The 23,031-nt window shown below is 39.1% G+C and overlaps 2 protein-coding genes across 2 annotated transcripts; one reads left to right on the top strand and one right to left on the bottom strand.

Moving 5' to 3' along the window:
- Positions 1-2,686: 2,686 nt before the first annotated feature.
- LOC137733276 (Papain family cysteine protease) lies at positions 2,687-4,832 on the bottom strand. The gene is made up of 4 exons (XM_068472418.2): positions 4,257-4,832; positions 3,739-3,858; positions 3,369-3,612; positions 2,687-3,149 (listed from the first exon to the last, which is right to left on the bottom strand). The coding sequence occupies exons 1-4, from the start codon at positions 4,731-4,733 to the stop codon at positions 2,872-2,874; spliced, it is 1,119 nt and encodes a 372-aa protein (XP_068328519.2). The 5' UTR covers positions 4,734-4,832; the 3' UTR covers positions 2,687-2,871.
- Positions 4,833-17,818: 12,986 nt separating this feature from the next.
- LOC137735687 (uncharacterized) lies at positions 17,819-21,704 on the top strand. The gene is made up of 2 exons (XM_068475132.2): positions 17,819-20,945; positions 21,121-21,704. The coding sequence occupies exons 1-2, from the start codon at positions 17,948-17,950 to the stop codon at positions 21,462-21,464; spliced, it is 3,342 nt and encodes a 1,113-aa protein (XP_068331233.2). The 5' UTR covers positions 17,819-17,947; the 3' UTR covers positions 21,465-21,704.
- Positions 21,705-23,031: the final 1,327 nt, after the last annotated feature.

The raw sequence follows: 23,031 nt of genomic DNA, 5'->3' as shown, positions 1-23,031 counted from the left end.
TCCAGATTCTTTTTGAGCATCTCCTTCTTCTTTGCTTTAGCTTCAAATATATAGAGAACAAATCATAGTGTGAACACAGAGCCATGATGCAGACCTCCTCCATATCCACCTCCTTAGGAAATGATAGTAAAAGAAGCCACTTGATGCATTCTACCGTCCAAACCTAACTTGTATAAGAAATATCTAGCTACAAACATACATCATATAATAATTGGTGCAACTTCATATCTGTAAGTCAAATATGTGCCACTTAATGCGAGTCTAGCCTAATTTCATAATAACCCCACAAAATACCATAATTTGGCTTTGGTCCTAAATGAGTGAAATTTGCCAATTTTAGGCACAAACAGTTGGGGTATTGGAAACACAATAAATCATAGAAGTCATAGAATTAATAATTCATGCAACAGAAAATAAACTGGGAAATGCACTGAAACGTAAGTGCATGCAACTTTTGAGAAGATCAGAGGTACAGGGGTTGGAAGCCTAGCTAGCTAGCTATGGGGTATGCCATTTGCTCATCTCGTGAAATATATGCATAAGCTATAACCACATAGATACACACACACACACACACACATGCAATTTTTGTTTTTTTTTTGTTTTAGTTTTATATGCAATATTATTATATGTTGCCGAACAACGATCCAATAAACCCATTTACACTTCTACTTATCATAGTTTGCAAATATAAAACATAGTCCACTAAAATGATAAAAAAAAAAAATTAATTGACCATCAATTCGTCTTTCTTTAAATGCACAGGGGAAACCCGTAATGTTAGAATAGAACAATGGAAAATGATCCTCACCGGATCCTTCTCCTAAGGATGCTAGGGATTCTGCAATCGTGTCCATTCATTGTACATTGTGCGGTCAATTTTCGTTAGGTACTATTTATATTTGAATTTTCAAATTTTAAATTTAAATTTTAAATGATTTCTGACAACACAATGTACGATGAATGAACACGATTGCAGAATCCCTAGGATTCCCAGGACGAGGATCCTTTTCCTAGAACAATTAGGTTGTGTTTGCATATTCCGGTGAATTTGTTTGTGTAAAGCCGTAGACAAGCATTGTGTGTTTCTTTAAATACACATTGCTTATTCAGGTGTAAAGCCATAGACATGCAATGTGCCTTTCTTTAATTGTAGTGGAGTTGTTTGTAATCGGGGGTTTGTTTTAATAAATAGGCCGGCCCATATATGGAAAATGAAGAAAAGGAGGGAAGAGAACATGGCTTGTGTGGTTTAGGTTTGGTAATCAGATGCAGACGTACAACGAAATGAGGTCAACGAATTAAGGCAAAAGTTGTTTAAAGACTGATAAATTGATTATCTTTCATTTCTTGGATGTATAACGTTAAAATGAAATAATATGCAAATATATGAAATTTATATGGTTAATGCTTTCCCTAAAAGTTTATCACGCTTTACAAAAACGGTGTGTAAATATTGTGAGTCGTCACAGTGACCTATAATAATTAATAGAATTTTTCCTTGTTCTTTTTCTTCTTTCTGTTACCTAATTTTTAGAGTTCAAAAGTTAAGGGTATTACATTTTACACCTTTGGATTGTGTTTAATTGCGATGTCATACAATATCTCTAAAATAATTCAATTACGTACATTTGCATATCATATCTCTAAAACAATTCAATTCCATACATTTGCATATCATTTCATTTTAATGTGCACCACCACGCGCTGCTACAATAACGCCACATGCCGATTGGTTGTCGGTGGATGTGCCCGTCTTCATCACCGGCAGACGTGCTGTCATACTCACTACCATGGATTGGTGAGTACAAGTCGCAACAACCACCGTCGGTGACCATGCCCCGGTCATTGAAAAATGGATGAAGGTTAATGGAATATACCTTCACCATTAGAAATTCCGTCAACCCTAACGAAATCCGTCGTCATCGTTAAAGTTAGCGGTGACCGCTGTTCTTCGCCGCTAGAACCTTGCTGGTTTCTGCAAAATTTGGAGTCGTTTATCACACGTAAGTGAAAGAATTAGTGAACCTTAGAATTTCCTTAGTTAGTACTATAGTAATGTTTTTCAGGTACAAGTTTGAGTAACTTGGACAAGGGAAGTATGAGTAACTTCCTGTTTTGCCTCTCCTCCAGACGTGTCGGGAGTGGAAGCGAGGATGCTGGTGAGGTCATCAACAAAAGGCTGCGAGCAGAGGAGTTACTGTAGGGAATATTCTTTTACCTTTTACCCCAAAGTGTAACTATATATACTTGCGCAAAATTATTTTTCAGTTCAATGAAAAGAGAAGAGGAATATTATTCTCAATAGGTATCTAGGTGGTGTACATCATGAACGTGACACATTATATTATCAGAGGTTATGTTGAATTTTACCATTATGTTCCCCTTCCTTCAGCGTTGCTCATTCCTAAACTTCCCTCCATTTCGCGCTCGAAAATGTTTCAATTTTCAAGTCTCAACGACGACTCTGGGAAAAGCAGGATCAACCTTCCCCCCATCGCCACAAACCCAACTGGACTCTCCCTATCAAAATCAACTTCATCATAAATGTTTACAGTATAGCCTTCACACGTTTAAGCGGTACAATACAATCCAAACAGCATTCAGTTCGACTCCTCAAGAATATAGAGAAGATTGAGTTCTTTCAAAATTCTGCCAGCGGGATAAAAAAATATAGGCTCAAAGATCAGATCCAATGCGTATCGCTTTGCTATTATATTTATTAAATATCATATTGAAACTAAAAGAAAAAACGTAACTAGCTCGCCAACGAAAATGCTGGAGAGATTCACGCCCACATAAGATCGTTAAAAATTCAGGAAACTTAAACATGAGCGTATGCAACAGGAGGTGGGAATTGCAGCCTCGCGGCTACGATGGTCGCGTACTAGTCACAACCGCAGACACCATTGAGTTCATGCCGCACATGGCATGGCCTCGGCACAGACGGTAATAACCTTGTTCTCCCCATCGCTCCCCCCATGAGTTCTTGATTATCCAATATGGCTTGTTGCGAAGCCTGAGAATGGAGTAGCCCTTGGCACCATACCCCACAAGTAAGACACCATGGTTCACCCATTTCTTGAAACATATAAGGGGGCACGAAACACCGCCAATGTAAGTTTGCATGAACATAGCATTCAACCCGACTGCATATACGAAACAAGTTACATTAACATCATGTTTGAATATATATATGTATCACCTCAAACCAACATGTTACTAGTTAATGGCAAACGCCAACTATACACAAGGTTATATTATAGATAGCAGTGTTTATTTGTGCGCATGTAAAATATGTGTGTGTGTATATATATATATATATATATATATATATATATATATATGATCAATTGCTATGTACTTACTAGCAAGAGGACCATGGTGGAATAAATTCGCTGCAATTTGGTCCTCATCAATTGGGATAGTGGTAAAATTGGCAACTCTTACTGCAACCTTGTCCTGGTCGAATTTACATTCACCCCGTTTCCCAGTGTAAGGGTATGTATTCTCCTTCTCCAACCCTCCTGCTTCAATTAGATACTTGTAGGCATTTGTCATAAGGCCACCGCCGCAACCACTGTCGCATGCATCCTTCTCTTTTGGATCGCACTTCAAACAAAAGTAGATTAAAAAAATATGAGATAACACACATTATCAAGCATATTTTAATCAAATTAGTGAAAATAAGTGTTAATTAAGGATCAATATAGGTTGACTAATTAACGAGCTTATTACTGTGCTATCGCAGTCCACAAGCTGTTGTTCGCTGAGATTAAGAAGCTTCCCTGTTGCAATATAGTGAGCTCCTTCAATTGATCCTGTAGTGCTAAAGGCCCAGCATGACCCGCAACCACCCTATCAAATTGAAGGATGTTGTATCAATCAAAGTCGTGAAACAGAACTACAAACTATATATTTTCTTTTTACAGTTTTGCCATCATTATTCGGAATCTAATGCATATGGTATAGTAACATTTAAATTACCAAACCAAAATTGCAAGAGTTTTTTCGATCAAATTTGCAAATCATATGATGTGTCATTAATAAAAAAATAAAAACATTAATCAACACATTCAATTATCAACCACTACGATATATGATTTACAAAATAAAATTCAAATAGATGGTTTCGAAGCATTACCCCTGTCCGTAAACAAAATATTAACCACAAGTTCACTTGATTGAATAAAGAAAAAATCAACTTTAAAAAAAAAAAAAAAAAAAAAAAGGTAACATAGTGAATAGTTAATTACCTGCGTCTTGACCTGGGTAACAGCTCCCTTGTCTCTCCAGTCAAAATTCTCAGGCAAATCACCAACGTCCATAACCGGTGGAGCACTATTAGAAACACCGCCGTTTTGGGGTACACCTATCATACCGGTGTGCATCCGCTCGAACTCTTCTTCAGACAGGTCGGAAAAGGGCGTGACTCCGTGGACAGCCGTCGGATCGAGGACTTGGTGCTCGGCGGCCCTGATCATGTTCATGGCGAAAATCCCAAGGCGGTGCATGTACTCCTTTCGGGTAGAATACTTCTTCCCGTATTGTTCGATGAACATCTGGAAGTTTCTCTCGGTCCCCGGCAGAAAGTGGTGATTGTCTGTGACTTGGTGTATGATTAGGTCTTGTGAGGTGTCATGGAGAGCTAAAGAGAGAGTGCTGAGTGCGCAGGTTAAGACTGCAACAACGCCCATCGCCCAGGTAAGAGTCGGAGGTACAACTACAGCCATATTCTCCTCCGGTGGTTTACTCTCTTGTTCTATGAATCCATCAGCTATGCTATTTATTTGGAAATTCAATTTTTAAAGTTACTTTTGTACCCCTGAGATGGAGTGAATAGCGGTGGACGATGAGGGTATTATTGTAAGTAAGATGGCGGTTACAGGTGGTGCTGTTGCATGCAGCCGTTGGTGGCTTTGCATGCAGCGTAACACGTGGAGGTTGTTTTACGCAGGCATGCTACTTGTGTAACTTTATAATTGGCGCTCAAGTTTGAGTGCTCTGACCAGGATAAAAAGGGCCATCCTGAGTTCGGCTGATTACAAAAGGGCCGTCCTTTGGGCTCTTTTTGCGATCGAGCTGTAGCGAACACATTCCGTGATCATGTCGCTTGATTTTTGATAGGCCGAAACTTCGACTAGACCCAACATATTCATTGTATTTTTTTTCTGTTTTTGGTGAACCATGTTCATTGTATTTTTTTTTTTTTTTTTGGTAAACCATATTCATTGTATTATACTCTCGTTAAGATTTGTAATTCGGCTAGTTTAGATCATTCATCTTTGTATTTTAAATTTTGGTCCAATTTTCTCGTTCTTAATATCTATCGTTTGTACAAAATAGAAAACTGATTTCGTACTGTTGACTTGTCATGTTCATGGAGACAACACAAATCCACATAGAGACTTGAGTGGTTCAGAAACCTTGTGAATGTCTGATACGAGACATTTTTGTGTCCATCAAGTGTCTAATGAAATACCTTTTAAGGATATCTCGAGGACATTTCACATGAAATGTCGACAACACTCTGCATATATATCTCGAGATCACTCAAAATATTTCCTTGAAATTTGTCAATATGAATGCAAATGACGTAGGCCCACTGAGTGCTCGACAAATGTCCTCACTCATGACGAAGAAAGAGTTATCTACACCTGAGAATCCACTATGATAATCTCCTTTTGTAAATGTTTTTCACATTTCAATGTATTATTTACTTTGATGAATTGTTATTTATTTTGGAGTAATGTTAGGGGAGCAAAATTTTTTAACCAAATTTGCAAATCAAATGATGTGTTTGTAGATCATTAGATTATTAATCAAGTGTTGACCAAATTTTTTAAACCAAATAATGTGGTTGTAGATCATTGGATTATTAATTAAGTATCGATTAACGTATTTGTTTCTTATTGATAACATATCATTTGGTATGCAATTTGGTTTAAAAAAATTTATCTCCCTAACATTATCCTTTATTTCATACAACTATAGTGGCGTCACGAATAGTTGTCTCCGGTGATTGTACTAGATCTACAATTGGAGACATCCTCTCTTCCAAATAAATTAAGCCCAATTAACCAAAAAAGGGAAGAAAGCCCGATTGACCAAGTGACCAATCTTGACTGTTAACCTTAATTTAGGACATCATCTTCTCTAATCCTTGACAAAATCAATTGTCATATCATTACGATATTATCTATATACTAAAATCCAAACACAATGTTACTGTTCATTAACAGTAAAGTGGGGAAAATGCTCTTCAATTGCTTTTTGGCGTCCTATTTTTTCCATTTTTGAACATCGAAGTTGTAACGCCTTAACCCGAAATTTTTTTATTTTATTTTGAAAACTAATTTTGAAATTTACATTTAGTGATAGGCCAAAAATAAAATCTTTTTTACTTCCTACCATTAATCACAATTTATTTAATAAATTCTGAATTTCTCACAAAATCTATAGCTAAATTTATTTACCAAAAACATAGGGTTAATCTTTAAACTAGACACCCAACCCCTTTTCTTCTTTCTAATTTTCGATAAAGATTAATCTCGATTATTTTAAGGCTGCATCTAACTCCCATTAGATTGCCTATGTACCCTTGAACGAGATCAAGCCTTTCGTAGTTCACAATTTCATTTCTAGTCCATTTTCAAAAATATTCAAGTAGCGGAAATATTCAATATTGAATTTTAACAATTGAATCACATTGAATGGATACTAATTAAGGATTTAAAATATCGAATTATGTGTAAAAAGACAATATCGGCCCACTAGCCATGCGCCACCACATACACTGCGTCGGTGGCGGTTTCCGGCGAACGGAAACCCAATTTTCCGACTAACTCTAAAAATTACCAAATTTTATAGGCAAGTAGAGTTCAATGAGTGGAACAACTTTTATACTTGGGCCCGAAGTCCAATTTGGTCAGGAAACACCTGAAATTGCCCTTGATCCGCCAGAAACCCTTGATTTGGGTGTTCTTGATTCGACTCTAAAACAGCTCCGCCGCCCCCAAACTTGTTTGGGCTTTGTTCCTAGGCTCAAGAGAATGCTATGTGTGGTGGTAATTGAAGGAATTTGTTTAAAAAATGGGAGGATCTACGGCAAGAACCCCTGCACCCACGTTACATTCAAGGCCAATTTTCCTATATTTTTGGGTGAAATGAGTAGAGAGAACTACTGGGTTCGAGGTAAGGATCATTTTGGCACCAGTCCCATTGTCAACGGTGGCTGGAATAAAAAAATATAGTCGGGTCGAGTTGAAATGTAATCGAGTCGAAGGGGAGGGGTCTGGGTTTCCCTCCTTCTATCTTATCTCCCTTCTTCCTTTTCGTCTACGCGCTCGTAGGACCGAGGTCTGACCACATTTAACAAGAAATAATATAGTATGTATGAGTATAAAATACATCCTCATATAATTAAGTAAAACCAACTAGGATCATTTTCATCTTTTTCACTTATTGATATATTTTACGACATAAATTATATTAATTTTCTGATCATAAAATTTTAAAATTTCTTAATTAAAATTTTCATAATCATAAATCGATTTATTTTCGATTTTCTTCGTATATTCATAATTATGAATATCAAACTCATATACTTAAATTTTTAGGGTATTACTGAAGTGACGGATTTACCCTTACAGGCCACGCGTCTGTCATCGGTTCATCTTCTGGTCGATCATTTTCCTCCTCCTATGGACTCTTCTACTTCATTTCGCTTTCTGTCATCCAAAAAAATCAGATCGCTCCAAAGCTCTGCTTTTCCTTTCGTTTTCACTCTTCTACTTCATTTCGTTATTTTGTTGCAGGAAATATTCATCTTCCAATTTTAGGGTTTTATTGGGCGATATTGCAAGCCCTTTCTGGGTCAGGTGTATAATTATGTTTTTGTTGTTAATTTTTTGTTCTTTGGCAAATTTTTAGATTTGGGTGCTCTTTCGTTTCTGGTTCAATTTTTTGGGTGAAAATTTTAAAAAGGAGAAATGCTGATGGTTAATTTTTCTCCGATACTTGATTTTCTTGGTTTGTTTCTACTGATCTTTTGTCTCTTGGGCTGATTGCACTTCTTTTTCGTTACTTTTGGTGCATATATGAAGAGGATTTGTGAAGTCACTATGATTTCATGGGAAGTTTCTTTGAACGGATTTGAGAATTTGGGATGTTTTGAAGGTTTTTTTTATTGGGATGATTCATGGTATTTTTACTTTACCTACTCTATTTCCTCTTTAAATTTTTCAGCTATGGTGCCCGAATCGTGCTGCTTCCCAGCGTGAGAGTCATTGATCAACTTATTTTTATGCTAATTACTGTACTAGGACAAATGGGTTAACTCTTGAATGCCGTTCGCAGACAACTTAAGTTGATCTGTGTGTCTCTCTCTAGGCATTTCTTTGTTTGAACTTTTGAACAAGTTATTGAACACAATGATGCATGATTTATAGCGTCCATTCCTTGCTTCTTTGACTGAAGATATGCATCTTGTTCCAGATTTTCATGGGAATGGGTATATTCTTATACATTGAAAGCTAAATTTCATCTGTCATAGTGCCACCCTTCTCTTCCGTTAAACTACTGAATTTGTGATTGCCCAGGTCGCCAAATGCAGACCCAAAAGCGAAAGTTATGGTCTGTGGCCTAACACTTGATACAAGTCAGAATCAGTTGGCTCTTCAGTAACTATTTTTGAGTATCTGTTTCATTCTTTGCAGATTGACACGATACTATCATGTGGAGGCCTTGCTAAGAATGCACTATTAATTCAAGAACATGCAGATATAATAGCTCTCTCTCTCTCTCTCTCTCTCTCTCTATAACATAAACATCATATAGCCCCAGCTCCTTTGTGTTTTCATCTGTCTAATCTTTCTTAATTAATCTGTCTTGGTTTGGCCTTTTATAGAATTAAAAAAAAAAAAAAAAAAAAAAATCTTCTTCAAAATGAACTTTTATCGTCATTTTAGATTTATCTGATTGTGCTTCTCTTTTATTGAAGTTGATTGCAGAACCGAACCTGTATTGTTTTGTTGCAATTGGTTTCTGAAATTAGTAATATATCTGTTCAACGATTGAACTGTTATGATGAAGTTTCTTTCCAAAATATTGAATCTACTGTGGGAGTGGGCAAAGAAAGCTTGAGGATAATAAAACCCAGAACATACAAAATAGTAAATTTAAATAAAATGATAATAAACTTGAGGATAATATAACAGCTACGTTATCACTTAACGGTTAACTTAACAGATTTTCTAATGGATGTATGAAATTTAAATAAAACAATAAGTAAATATATAAAATTAAAATTGATGAGCGGGTAAAATGTAATTTATCCTATTTTATACCTTTATGAGGGAGAATATTTAGGTCTGAAGCGAGATTAGTTACCAGGATAAACGCACAAAATAGCATCCTCGGTTTCTACTTTTTGTGTCGAGTCTGTACCCATGTCCACAATGACATTTTATGATTTAGTTAATCATCTTGGGCACTGGGCTGGTGATCCATCCAAAGTCTAAAGATCCTAAGGTGGAGAAGTACCGTGATGCCAAGTACCGCATTTTTCGCGAGCTTTATCAGCAGCTCTCATCGTTCTCTGATGGCTCAAGCCTTGGCTTAATTGATTCTTCATTCGTGGCTCACGGCGGGCGCTTGCTATATTGGAAGATTAAAAATGCACGGCCTTCATGCTAACAACGTGGTTTAACATGACATATTTCATTTTATATTTTATGCAAAAGCCTTGACATGGCGGCAACTGGTTAAGGAGTTGTTCAAAGAGATAGATACTTGGAATTATCCGTCCGTTATCGTTGACCCAAAAAAAGGAACAATACTGACTGAAAACTTGATGGTGAATTGGTGGTTTGGCGGCGATGCAAATGCAAAAAGAGAGAAATGTCAAATGCTTTCCAGGAAAAAAATGGCTGTTTAGTGTTACAATATTCAAAGAAATAACGGCTGCAGATGATACAGAACTCACAAACTTGATCATTTACCATGGGAAACTCACAAACTCTCTTCCTCGTCGGACTTGTGTTGCTGGTCAACTACTTGTGTTTTCTTCCGTCTTCCGCATCATTTTCTAACGATACCGATCAACATGCTCTTCTGGCAATCAAATCTCAACTTGCTTACCCTGCCAATGGTGTCCTAGCCGGTAATTGGACCATTAGAGCAAGCTTTTGCGATTGGATCGGGGTCTCTTGCAGTAAGCGCAGGCAAAGAGTCACGGCCTTGGACCTTTCCTATATGGATCTTCATGGCATGATTTCTCCTCACGTGGGTAACCTCTCTTTCCTCGTCTCGCTTCGTCTCCAGAACAACAGCTTATTTGGATTCCTGCCACATGAAATCGGTCGTTTACATCGCTTGAGGATACTTGTATTAAGGAAGATAACAAGTCTTCCATTTCTGTTACTGTAAAGTAGTTTTGCAAAAGTTAATTGTGGTTAATTTGTTATTAACTATGATTAGTTAGGATTCAGTTAAGGTAGTCAAGGGTATACTTGTAAAGAGTAAAAGGCTATATATATTCTCTTATGTGTATCTGTAAATTCATTCAGTGAAATAAAAGCTTGTTGCAGAAGTTTTACTTTTTACATGGTTTCATCGCCAGTCGCCTCACGGCTTTTCTCGATCCTCTTCTCTTCCGCTCCGATCTTCTGATCTGTAATCTCGCCTTGTTCTCAGTGGTGTTTTTGCTCTGTGATTTGTTGATCTTGATCTGTCTTTCAATGGCGACTTCGTCTGAGTCGGTGTCTGTTCCCAATCCCTCTTCTAACCCTAATTCCTCTTCGTATTCATCTCTCACCATCCAAAACATTGGCATTATGGTGCCAATCAAGCTCAAGAGGACCAATTATCTGCCGTGGTGTGCTCTGTTTGCTCCGATTCTTCGGCGTTATCGTCTTCTTGGTATCGTCGATGGCACAGAACCCTGTCCCGCTCCTCTTCTGCCTGATCGCACTCTTAATCAGGCGTTCGAAGTTTGGTATGAGAATGATCAGAATCTACTGATCTGGTTTAATTCCACGTTATCTGAAGAGGTGATTCCTGTCACAGTTGGTGTGTCGTCTTCTCGAGATCTGTGGCTCAAACTCGAACAACGATTTGGGGGTATTTCTGATGCACATGTTCATCAGCTTCGTTCTCGACTTCAAAGTATTCAGAAAGGTGCTCGATCCATGTCTGATTATTTGCAAGAGCTCAAAGAGATCTCCGACTCTCTCACTGCTGCTGGCGCCTCAATTTCTGATCGCGATCTCATTGCTGCTACTCTGACTGGTCTTCCTGATGAGTTTGAATCCTTCACCGACTCCATCATGCTTCGGTTATCGTCTACATCTTTGGATGAACTGCATGGTTTGCTTCTTACCAAGGAGCTTTCTCTGAATCGTCGCAAGAAAAGTGTTTCTTCCAGTCTGTCTGAACCATTTCATGCCTTATCGATTCAGGCTCAACCGCCCCTTCTTCCCACCCTTCCACAGGTGTATGTGGCTCAGAATCAACCCCTTCAGCACTCTTTTCGTTACAATTCGAATCGTGGGAAAACAAATCGGGGTCATAGAGGATTTCATCGTGGTAATTCCTTCCATGGTGGTTTCAATCGTGGCAACTCTTTCCATGGTGGTGTTAATCGTGGTAACTCTTTCAATCGTGGTTCTTCATTTGGTCCTCGGGCTCCTTGTCAGATTTGTGGTAATTCCAGTCATGAAGCGATTGACTGCTTTGACCGTATGAATCCTGATATCTGTGGTCGAATCCCCCTTGCTAAGCTTCAAGCTATGTGTGCTCGTTCCGATGCTAAGTCTTCTCCCACTTGGTTAATTGACTCAGGGGCCACCTCGCACATTACTAATGATATTTCACATATCAACTCTCCTACTCTTTACACTGGTGAAGACAAGGTTTACATAGGTGATGGTAAAGGTCTTACTATTTCCCATGTTGGTTCATCTACATTATGCACCCCTACTTCTTCTTTTACACTGTCTAATGTTCTTCATGTCTTTCATATGCAACACAATTTGCTGTCTGCCTTTCAATTTCTCCGGGACAATTATTGTTCATTGACACTTGATTCTGATGGCTCCGTTGTTAAGGATCGTTCCACGGGGAAGACGCTTTTGCGGGGTTCAGTTAAAGACGGCTTCTATCCTTTGCAGTCTACTACATCTTCTAGTTTCGTCTCTGGTAAAGCTTCTCCTTCACTTGCTGCATCCGTTTTTGTCAGTATTAAAGCTCCAATAAAGATATGGCATAGGCGATTGGGTCATCCGTCTTCTGCCATTTTTCGTCGGGTCATCTCTACTACTCCTCTTGCCGTCCATGGCAAGCCTACAGTTGATTTTTTCTGTTCAGATTGTGCGTTGGCAAAGAACCACAAGCGTCCGTTTGGTCTGTCTTCTTCAGCAACTACTCACAGTCTTCAACTGTTACACTGTGATTTGTGGGGCCCTGCTTCTGTTACCTCTAGCAGTGGTTTCCGATATTACTTACTTCTCGTTGATGATTTTAGTAAATACAGCTGGTTTTTTCCTTTGAAGGCTAAGTCAGATGTATTTTCTATGTTTGTTGTTTTCAAGAATTATGTAGAAAATTTGCTTGGTAATAAAATCAAAGTGTTGCGTTCAGATTCAGGGGGTGAATTCATTGGTCATTCTTTTGCATCTTTTCTTAATGCGCATGGTATTTTTCATCAATTAAGCTGTCCACACACGCCTGAACAGAATGGCTGTGCTGAGCGTAAACACCGGCATCTTGTTGAGACAGCCAGGACTTTACTTGTAGCTTCTCATGTTCCTCATTTGTTTTGGGTCGAGGCTTTCTCTACTGCTCTGTATCTCATTAATCGTCTTCCTATTTCTGGTTCCTTACAATCTCCTTGGGAAATTTTATTTCATCAGCATCCGGATTATTCCAAACTCAAAGTTTTCGGCTGCCAATGCTTCCCATGGCTTAAACCCTATGTTCACAGTAAATTGGATGCTAAAAGTAAGTGTTGTGTATTTTTGGGTTACAGTCTTCAGCACAAAGGTTATCGATGCTTTGATCCGATTGACAACCGAGTCTATATCTCCAGGCACGTCCTTTTTAATGAAGATCTCTATCCCTTTCAGTCTCTGCCGTTTCAACCTTCTTGTGCTGCCAATGTTTCTCCAGTGAATTCTCCTTCCATGGACCTTTATTTTCGCACGTACACTCATCCTGCTGCTTCTCCACCTCCTGCTGCTTCTTCAACTTCTGCTGCTTCTCCACTTCCAGACACTTCTCCACCGCCAGATCCTTCTTCAACTTCCGATGCTTCTCCACCCTCAGAAACTTCTCCACCTCTTTCTCCCTCTCTGGTTAATACACATCCTATGGTTACCCGCTCCAAAGCAGGCATCTACAAACCTAAGGCTTATACAGCAACTAAGCATCCTCTATCTGTTGCTCTGGATTCTGTTCCCAGTACTTATCTCCAAGCATCTAAGTTTCCTCACTGGCGCGCTGCTATGCAGGATGAATATAATGCCTTAATGTCTACAGGCACCTGGTCCTTAGTTCCTTCTAATTCTTCTCAAAACATCGTTGGCTGTAAGTGGGTGTTTCGGGTTAAGCAGAAACCTGATGGTACTGTGGATCGTTACAAGGCCCGGCTTGTTGCCAAGGGCTTTCATCAACAACAGGGTATTGATTTTCAGGAGACGTTTAGTCCGGTTGCTAAACCGGTTACCATTCAAATTCTTCTTAGTCTTACTGTTCAACATAATTGGTTCTTAAATCAGTTAGACATCAGCAATGCCTTCCTTCATGGTGATTTAAAAGAGGATGTCTACATGCTTCAACCCCCGGGTTTTGTTGATCCTCTCTTTCCCGGTCATGTGTGCAAACTTCAAAAATCGCTTTATGGTCTTAAGCAAGCCCCTCGAGCTTGGTTTGACAAACTTTTTCAAGCTCTGAATGATCTCGGCTTCCGACAATCTTCATCTGATGCATCATTGTTTGTGCTTAATGGTCTTCAGCTGGTTATTATTCTTGTCTATGTAGATGATATTCTCGTTACTGGCCCTGATTCTCGTCTCTGTCATCACTTCATTCACCAGCTTAGTAATCGGTTTCCGGTGAATGATCTTGGTCCCTTACACTATTTCTTGGGACTGGAAGTTCAGCGATCTTCTAAAGGGATATTTCTTCATCAAACTAAATATTTGCTTGATCTTCTTCAGCGGACCAATATGCAGGGTGCCAAACCTTGCTGTACGCCTCTTGGCTCACACAAACTGGATCACACTGGTTCTCTTCTCCCCAATCCCACTGAGTATCGTTCTATTGTTGGAGGCCTTCAGTATCTCACGTGGACTCGACCGGACCTTGCTTTTGCTGTCAATCAGCTCTGCCAGTTTATGCATGCTCCGCGTGAACAACATTTTCAAGCTGCCAAACGTGTTCTTCGTTTTCTCAAAGGTTATGTCTCTCAGGGGTTATGGTTTACCAAGGGTCTTGTTGATCTCACCGCCTATTCCGATGCTGATTGGGCTGGCAGCACGTTTGATCGCCGTTCAACCAGTGGCTATTTTGTCTTTCTTGGTCCCAACCTCATCAGCTGGAGTGCCAAGAAACAGAGTACTGTCGCACGTTCGTCTACCGAAGCCGAATATCGTTCTTTGGCTCATACCGCTGCAGAACTCACTTGGGTTTGTAAAATCCTTCGTGATCTTCACTGTCCTCTACCCCAACTGCCTACCCTGTGGTGTGATAACATTTCAGCTATCTCTTTAGCCTCTAATCCTGTCTTTCATGCTCGCACTAAGCATGTTGAGATTGATTATCATTACATTCGCGAACTGGTTCTTGCTAATCTTCTCACAGTCCAGTTTGTTTGTAGTGCTGATCAATTGGCTGATCTTCATACAAAATCTTTGTCTAAAAATCAGTTTCGCTACCTGTGTTCCAAGCTTCCAGTTGGCATCAGCTCTGATCTCTCATCTCGCTTGAGGGGGTGTATTAAGGAAGATAACAAGTCTTCTATTTCTGTTACTGTAAAGTAGTTTAGCAAAAGTTAATTGTGGTTAATTTGTTATTAACTATGATTAGTTAGGATTCAGTTAAGGTAGTCAAGGGTATACTTGTAAAGAGTAAAAGGCTATATATATTCTCTTCTGTGTATCTGTAAATTCATTCAGTGAAATAAAAGCTTGTTGCAGAAGTTTTACTTTTTACAACTTGCACTTCAAGACAACCAGCTGCAAGGAAACGTCCCTCCAACCCTATATCATTGCCAGAGGCTCAAGGTCATAAACCTTAGCAGAAACATGTTCAGCGGTCTCGTACCCAAAGAGCTGGGTTCTTTACCCATGCTTCAGCGACTGTATCTCACCGCAAACAATCTTTCGGGTGGAATTCCGGCGTCTTTGGGTAACATTTCAACATTACATGAATTGTTCTTGGACCAAAACAGCCTCACAGGTTCATTCCCCTCTACTCTCCTCAACCTGTCTGCTCTAGTTTTTATTTATCTAAGATCAAATGACAATATTTTCGGAAATCTTCCCGGGGATCTTTGCCACTACTGGCCTAATATCCGAGAAATAATATAGTATGTATGAGTATAAAATACATCCTCATATAATTAAGTAAAACCAACTAGGATCATTTTCATCTTTTTCACTTATTGATATATTTTACGACGTAAATTATATTAATTTTCCAGTCATAAAATTTTAAAATTTCTTAATTAAATTTTTCATAATCATAAATCGATTTATTTTCGATTTTTTTCGCATATTCATAATTATGAATATCAAACTCATATACTTAAATTTTTAGGATATTACTGAAGTGACGGATTTACCCTTACAGGCCACGCGTCTGTCATCGGTTCATCTTCTGGTCGATCATTTTCCTCCTCCTATGGACTCCTCTACTTCATTTCGCTTTCTGTCATCCAAAAAAATCAGATCGCTCCAAAGCTCTGCTTTTCCTTTCGTTTTCACTCTTCTACTTCATTTCGTTATTTTGTTGCAGGAAATATTCATCTTCCAATTTTAGGGTTTTATTGGGCGATATTGCAAGCCCTTTCTGGGTCAGGTGTATAATTATGTTTTTGTTGTTAATTTTTTGTTCTTTGGCAAATTTTTAGATTTGGGTGCTCTTTCGTTTCTGGTTCAATTTTTTGGGTGAAAATTTAAAAAAGGAGAAATGCTGATGGTTAATTTTTCTCCGATACTTGATTTTCTTGGTTTGTTTCTACTGATCTTTTGTCTCTTGGGCTGATTGCACTTCTTTTTCGTTACTTTTGGTGCATATATGAAGAGGATTTGTGAAGTCGCTATGATTTCATGGGAAGTTTCTTTGAACGGATTTGAGAATTTGGGATGTTTTGAAGGTTTTTTTTATTGGGATGATTCATGGTATTTTTACTTTACCTACTCTATTTCCTCTTTAAATTTTTCAGCTATGGTGACCGAATCGTGCTGCTTCCCAGCGTGAGAGTCATTGATCAACTTATTTTTATGCTAATTACTGTACTAGGACAAATGGGTTAACTCTTGAATGCCGTTCGCAGACAACTTAAGTTGATCTGTGTGTCTCTCTCTAGGCATTTCTTTGTTTGAACTTTTGAACAAGTTATTGAACACAATGATGCATGATTTATAGCGTCCATTCCTTGCTTCTTTGACTGAAGATATGCATCTTGTTCCAGATTTTCATGGGAATGGGTATATTCTTATACATTGAAAGCTAAATTTCATCTGTCATAGTGCCACCCTTCTCTTCCGTTAAACTACTGAATTTGTGATTGCCCAGGTCGCCAAATGCAGACCCAAAAGCGAAAGTTATGGTCTGTGGCCTAACACTTGATACAAGTCAGAATCAGTTGGCTCTTCAGTAACTATTTTTGAGTATCTGTTTCATTCTTTGCAGATTGACACGATACTATCATGTGGAGGCCTTGCTAAGAATGCACTATTAATTCAAGAACATGCAGATATAATAGCTCTCTCTCTCTCTCTCTCTCTCTCTCTCTCTATAACATAAACATCATATAGCCCCAGCTCCTTTGTGGAGGCCTTACGATGAAGTTTCTTTCTAAAATATTGGATCTACTGTGGGAGTGGATTGGGGGCAAAGAAAACTTGAGGATAATAAAACCCAGAACATGCAAAATAGTAAATTTAAATAAAATGATGATAAACTTGAGGATAATATAACAGCCACGTCATCGTTTAACGGTTAACTTAACAGATTTTCTAATGGATGTATGAAATTTAAATAAAACGATAAGTAAATGTATGAAATTGAAATATTTTAAAGATATTGTAAGGAATTGAAATTCATCACAAACCTGAGCTGGGAAAATGTAATATACCCTATTTTATACGTTTACGAGGGAGAATATTTAGGTTTGAAGCGAGATTAGTTACCTACTTTAGGGCTTAGGGTTGAACTCGGATGTTTTATTTTTTATCCTCAAATTGCCAAGACTATAATAGAGGGGAAACAAATCGCGAGATGGTGCATTATTAGGAATATTTACCAGGATATTATGATTTAGTTAATCATCTTGGGCACTGGGCGGGTAATCCATCCATCCAAAGATCCTAAGGTGGAGAAGTACCGTGATGCCAAGTACCGCATTTTTCGCGAGCTTTATCAGCAGCTCTCATCGTTCTCTGATGGCTCAAGCCTTGGCTTAATTGATTCTTCATGCGTGGCTCACGGTGGGCGCTTGCAAAAAGATAGATACTTGGAATTATCCGTCCGCTATCGTTGACCCGAAAAAACGAACAATACTGATTGAAAACTTGATGGTGAATTGGTGGTTTGGCGGCGATGCAAATGCGAAAAGAGAGAAATGTCAAATACTTTCCAGGAAAAAAATGGCTGTTTAGTGTTACAATATTCAAAGAAATAATGGCTGCAGATGATACACAACTCACAAACTTGATCATTTACCATGGAAAGCTCACAAACTCTCTTCCTCGTCGGACTTGTGTTGCTTGTCAACTACTTGTGTTTTCTTCCGTCTTCCGCATCGTTTTCTAACGAAACCGATCAACATGCTCTTCTGGCAATCAAATCTCAACTCGCTTACCCCGCCAATGGTGCCCTAGCCGGTAATTGGACCATTAGAGCAAGCTTTTGCGATTGGATCGGGGTCTCTTGCAGTAAGCGCAGGCAAAGAGTCACGGCCTTGGACCTTTCCTATATGGATCTTCATGGCATGATTTCTCCTCACGTGGGAAACCTCTCTTTCCTCGTCTCGCTTCGTCTCCAGAACAACAGCTTATTTGGATTCCTGCCACATGAAATCGGTCGTTTACATCGCTTGAGGATACTTGCACTTCAAGACAACCAGCTGCAAGGAAACGTCCCTCCAACCCTACATCATTGCCAGAGGCTCAAGGTCATAAACCTTAGCAGAAACATGTTCAGCGGTCTCGTACCCAAAGAGCTGGGCTCTTTACCCATGCTTCAGCGACTGTATCTCACCGCAAACAATCTTTCGGGTGGAATTCCGGCATCTTTGGGTAACATTTCAACATTACATGAATTGTTCTTGGACCAAAACAGCCTCACAGGTTCATTCCCCTCTACTCTCCTTAACCTGTCTGCTCTAGTTTTTATTTATCTAAGATCAAATGACAATATTTTCGGAAATCTTCCCGGGGATCTTTGCCACTACTGGCCTAATATCCGAGAAATTTCTCTTTCTCGCAACAGCTTCAGTGGCCCGTTCCCTAGTAAAATATACAAGTGCAAAAGTCTTGTGTTGTTATCTCTATCATACAATAGGTTAACTGGAAGCATTCCAGAAGAAATTGGGGGGCTGCAAAATCTTGAAACCTTATACCTTGGTGGTAATAACCTAACCGGTAAGATTCCTCAAACCATAGGTAACATGTCCAACTTGAGGTACTTTAGTATGGAATTGAATAGCATCAAGGGAAGTATTCCTAGTGGCGTAGGGCGTCTGCCTAGTTTAGTCTCTTTTTTTTTCGCCGGTAATGGGCTGAGCGGAGTTTTACCCCCAGAAATTTTCAATATCTCCACCATAACAGACATCGCCGGAAGGGATAATGCCCTTACTGGAAGTTTCCCTTCATATACTGGAGGGATTTGGGGTCCTAACCTTGAAACCCTCGGGCTTTCAACCAATCAAATCACTGGAAATATCCCGTCCTACTTTTCAAATTTTAGTAAGCTTACCATGCTTGATTGTAGCTACAACTTGCTCCATGGACCAGTTCCCATGGATCTTGGTAACTTAAAAGACCTTAAGTTTCTTGTTTTAGGAGCAAATAAGTTAACAGGAGAACCTGGAGTTCTTGAGCTCAGGTTCCTTTCTTCCTTATTCAGCAGCAGCTCGTTGGAAACATTAGTTGTGAGTGAAAATCCCCTCAACGGCATCATCCCGGATCACTCTGGAAACTTTTCTTCTTCCTCTTCCCTTCGAAAGTTGTATGCACAGCTGTGCCAAATCAAGGGCCGTATACCCAAGACATTGAGCTCCTTGTTGAAAAACTTGACCATTCTTGCCTTGACCGGCAACAATGTCAGTGGAGAAATACCTCCATCAATTGGAAGATTCGAGAATCTGCAAATCTTGTATCTCGATAACAACAGCATTGAAGGTTTCATTCCGGAGGAGTTATGTCGTATCGGGAACCTGGCTGAGCTATCACTGGCAAGCAATACTATTGGTGGATTGATCCCAAGTTGCATAGGAAACCTCAGACGCCTTCAAAGAGTGTTCCTAAATTCCAACAAACTGAACTCATCAATACCAGTCAATTTATGGAACCTTGAAGACCTCCTGTTCCTAGATTTGTCATTCAATTCCTTAAGTGGATACTTACCTCCTGACTTGAGAATGTCAAATGTCCTTGAGATGATAGATTTGTCTTGGAACCGAATTTCTGGAGACATTCCGAGCATCATGGGATCCTTTCAAAGCATAAACTCTCTAAATTTGTCCAACAACTTGTTCATCGGATCTATTCCACATACTTTTGGGAAGGGGTTGGAAATTTTAGACCTGTCATGCAATAATCTGTCTGGGCCAATACCAAAGTCTCTAGAAATACTCAAATTTCTCAAGTATTTGAATCTCTCTTTTAATCAACTCTCTGGAGAGATTCCATCAGCTGGACCTTTTGTTAACTTCACTGCCCAATCATTTTTGGGGAATAAAGCACTCTGTGGGAGACCAGGTTTTGGAGTCCAACCTTGCAAGAATCTTAGCACTCGAAATTCAAAGACCGCGCATTATTTCCTCAAATATGGTATTCCGGCTGTGATATCAACTTTGATTCTGATAGCTGCCATTTTTATGTGGAGAAAGTCTAGAAAAACAAGTGCAAGTGTTCCAAGTTCAGAAGAATTGTCAATGGCTCCAGGGCATAGAATGATATCATATCATGAACTCCGTTGTGCTACAAATGATTTCTCTGAAAGCAACTTTCTGGGAGCCGGAAGTTTTGGCTCTGTGTACAAGGGAAGTCTTTCCGATGGGACAACCGTTGCTGTCAAAATTCTAAATATGCAAATGGAAGGTTCCTTGAAAAGTTTCATTGCAGAATGCGAGGTATGGCGAGCAGTACGACATAGAAATCTTGTTAAGGTGATAACTACGTGCTCGAGTCCAGAGGTTAGAGCTTTGGTGCTGCAATACATGTCTAATGGTAGCCTCGAGGAGTGGTTGTACTCTCGCAATTATTGTCTAAATCTTTTTCAAAGAGTGAGCGTGTTGGTCGATGTTGCAGCAGCTTTAGAATATCTCCATCAAGGCCAATTAGAGCCTGTAGTGCACTGTGATTTGAAGCCTAGCAACATCCTTCTTGACGAAGACATGGTTGCACATGTGGGGGACTTTGGTCTTGCTAAAATTTTGGCAGGAAACAAGGATGCAACACAAACCGGAACTCTTGGTACACTTGGTTATGTTGCACCAGGTAAATCTATCTACTTTTGTTTATTACTGGAAGCCGGGAAAACGATCAATTATTGGTTAATTACAACCGTGCTAGATGTTTTTTGCGTATATAGATTTCCACACTGCTTTTGTATTTTTTGCGTATTCGCGTACGTACATGTCATAATAGCTTTACTATGAACGTGTTTTGGCAGAGTATGGTTCATTAGGAAAAGTGTCAACAAGAGGTGATGTGTATAGCTACGGAATCATGTTGTTTGAAATAATTGCAAGAAAAAGGCCAACAGATGGAATGTTTACGGAAGAACTGACCCTGAGGAAATGGATAAATGCGTCGCTCCCTGACGGTATTCTAGGAGTGGTGGATATTGGTTTATTGAGCACAGAAGAGGGCAGAGAGATGAATGCCACAAAACTTATCATTTTATCAATCATGGACATCGGCTTGAGATGTTCCGCCGAAGTGCCAGAGGAAAGAATGGATATCAAAGATGTGTTGGGGAAGCTCATAAAAATAAAATCAGCACTTGAAATGTAGAGACAGTGTGTTCGCTGCCCATGAGATTGACTTGGCAGTCCCTGTGTGTATTTTGCTTGTTTTTTCAACTTTTATTTCCTACTGTTGGTTTTGTATACGTGTAGACATCGAAATTTCACAAGATTTTCGTGTTTACAATATGTATCATCTTTCTATTTTGCAAACCTTTCACTTTGTTTCAAGGAACATGTATGTTTTTCCATAATTCAGGGAAATGACATTCGAACACTTCTTTTCTCCTTTTGCACACTTTTATTTTTCTTGATTCTCTTGTTGATTCATTCTGTTAGAGACATGGCCCATAACCCAACTAGCGCCAGATCCTTCTAGAATTAGTTAGACTTTCTTATAGTACAAGTATTGTATCCTTGTAAATTGGATTGTATTAATTCACCTACCTAAACTAGGTTTCTTGCATTCCTAAGTCTTCTAGGTATCTCCTTACATTGTATCAAAGCTGGTGAATCATGCACAAGGAGCTTGCTTGAGATCATAGAGGGACTTGCGCAAGCGACATACATGGTTGGACCGAGTCGAATCAATGAACCTAGTGGCCGAGTCATAAAGACGTGGGTGTACAAAGAGAAAGAACAGGTGTGCCAAATTGACTTGTAGTCTGTAAGAAAATATAAAAGTAGACATCATTTGTGCAAATAAAAACTCTAAAGTGGTGGTGTTTAGAGTAGTACTAGAAGTTTATTTACATCCATAATTTAGGTAGGTATTATGCATACGTTTGATCAGCGACTATCCCACTGGAGTATGTATTTCAAGTATCCAATGCGATGCATTAGGGACTTTTGTAGCTGCATATAAAAATTGCCAAATATTTGCTGCTGCTGTCTAAGGCTATAAGTATTTTGCCCGACTGGATTCGACATTAGATCTTAACGTAACGTCTATTGAAGATCAAATAAGCACGGCTATTGCCGTTGTAATAAATCACTCGACATGTCACGCTTGACAAAGTAGAAGCCAGAAGCACAGCAGCTAAGTTCAATACATTTGGAACTTTGCCTTTGTTTCCTCAAAGATCTGTTATGCAATGAAGCCTCACTGTCATCTGCTCTTTTGATCTCCAAGCGAGTCTTTTGGTAGAAGCCGGTACCCCTCAATGCATCCACGATAAAATAATCAAAGCCGACAGCAGTTGCTGCTTCGACTTTGGCTCCATAGACCAGCCTCTGTTAGACATTAACGTATGAATTATGCGGTATAGCTTAAAGTAAGTAACATGCAAGAAAAATGAGAAAAAGCATCCAATTCCAACAGCAGGGGAATTACTGCTAAACTAAAAGCTTTTTAAAGATATATCAGTGGTAAATAGTTTATGCAAGAACTACACCACAATGGTGTGGATTCACCAACGGAATTATCGTGAAATCCAAGTCCAAGAACTTCATCGAACCGCGCTGTTACAAATGTTAGGAATCCTTCCCCTTGTAATCTCAACCAATTCCTATAGCATCAATAACTTGGAAAAAGAACACATTTAAACGAAAACTTAAGAAAAACAAAAACAAAACAAAAAGGAAAGAAAAGTGAGAGACCCCCATTTTCACATTAT

This window comes from Pyrus communis, chromosome 7, assembly GCF_041283825.1.
Source record: "Pyrus communis isolate YQ-2024b chromosome 7, ASM4128382v1, whole genome shotgun sequence".
Classification (NCBI taxonomy): domain Eukaryota; kingdom Viridiplantae; phylum Streptophyta; class Magnoliopsida; order Rosales; family Rosaceae; genus Pyrus; species Pyrus communis.
This window is presented reverse-complemented; position numbering and strand designations above follow the sequence as displayed.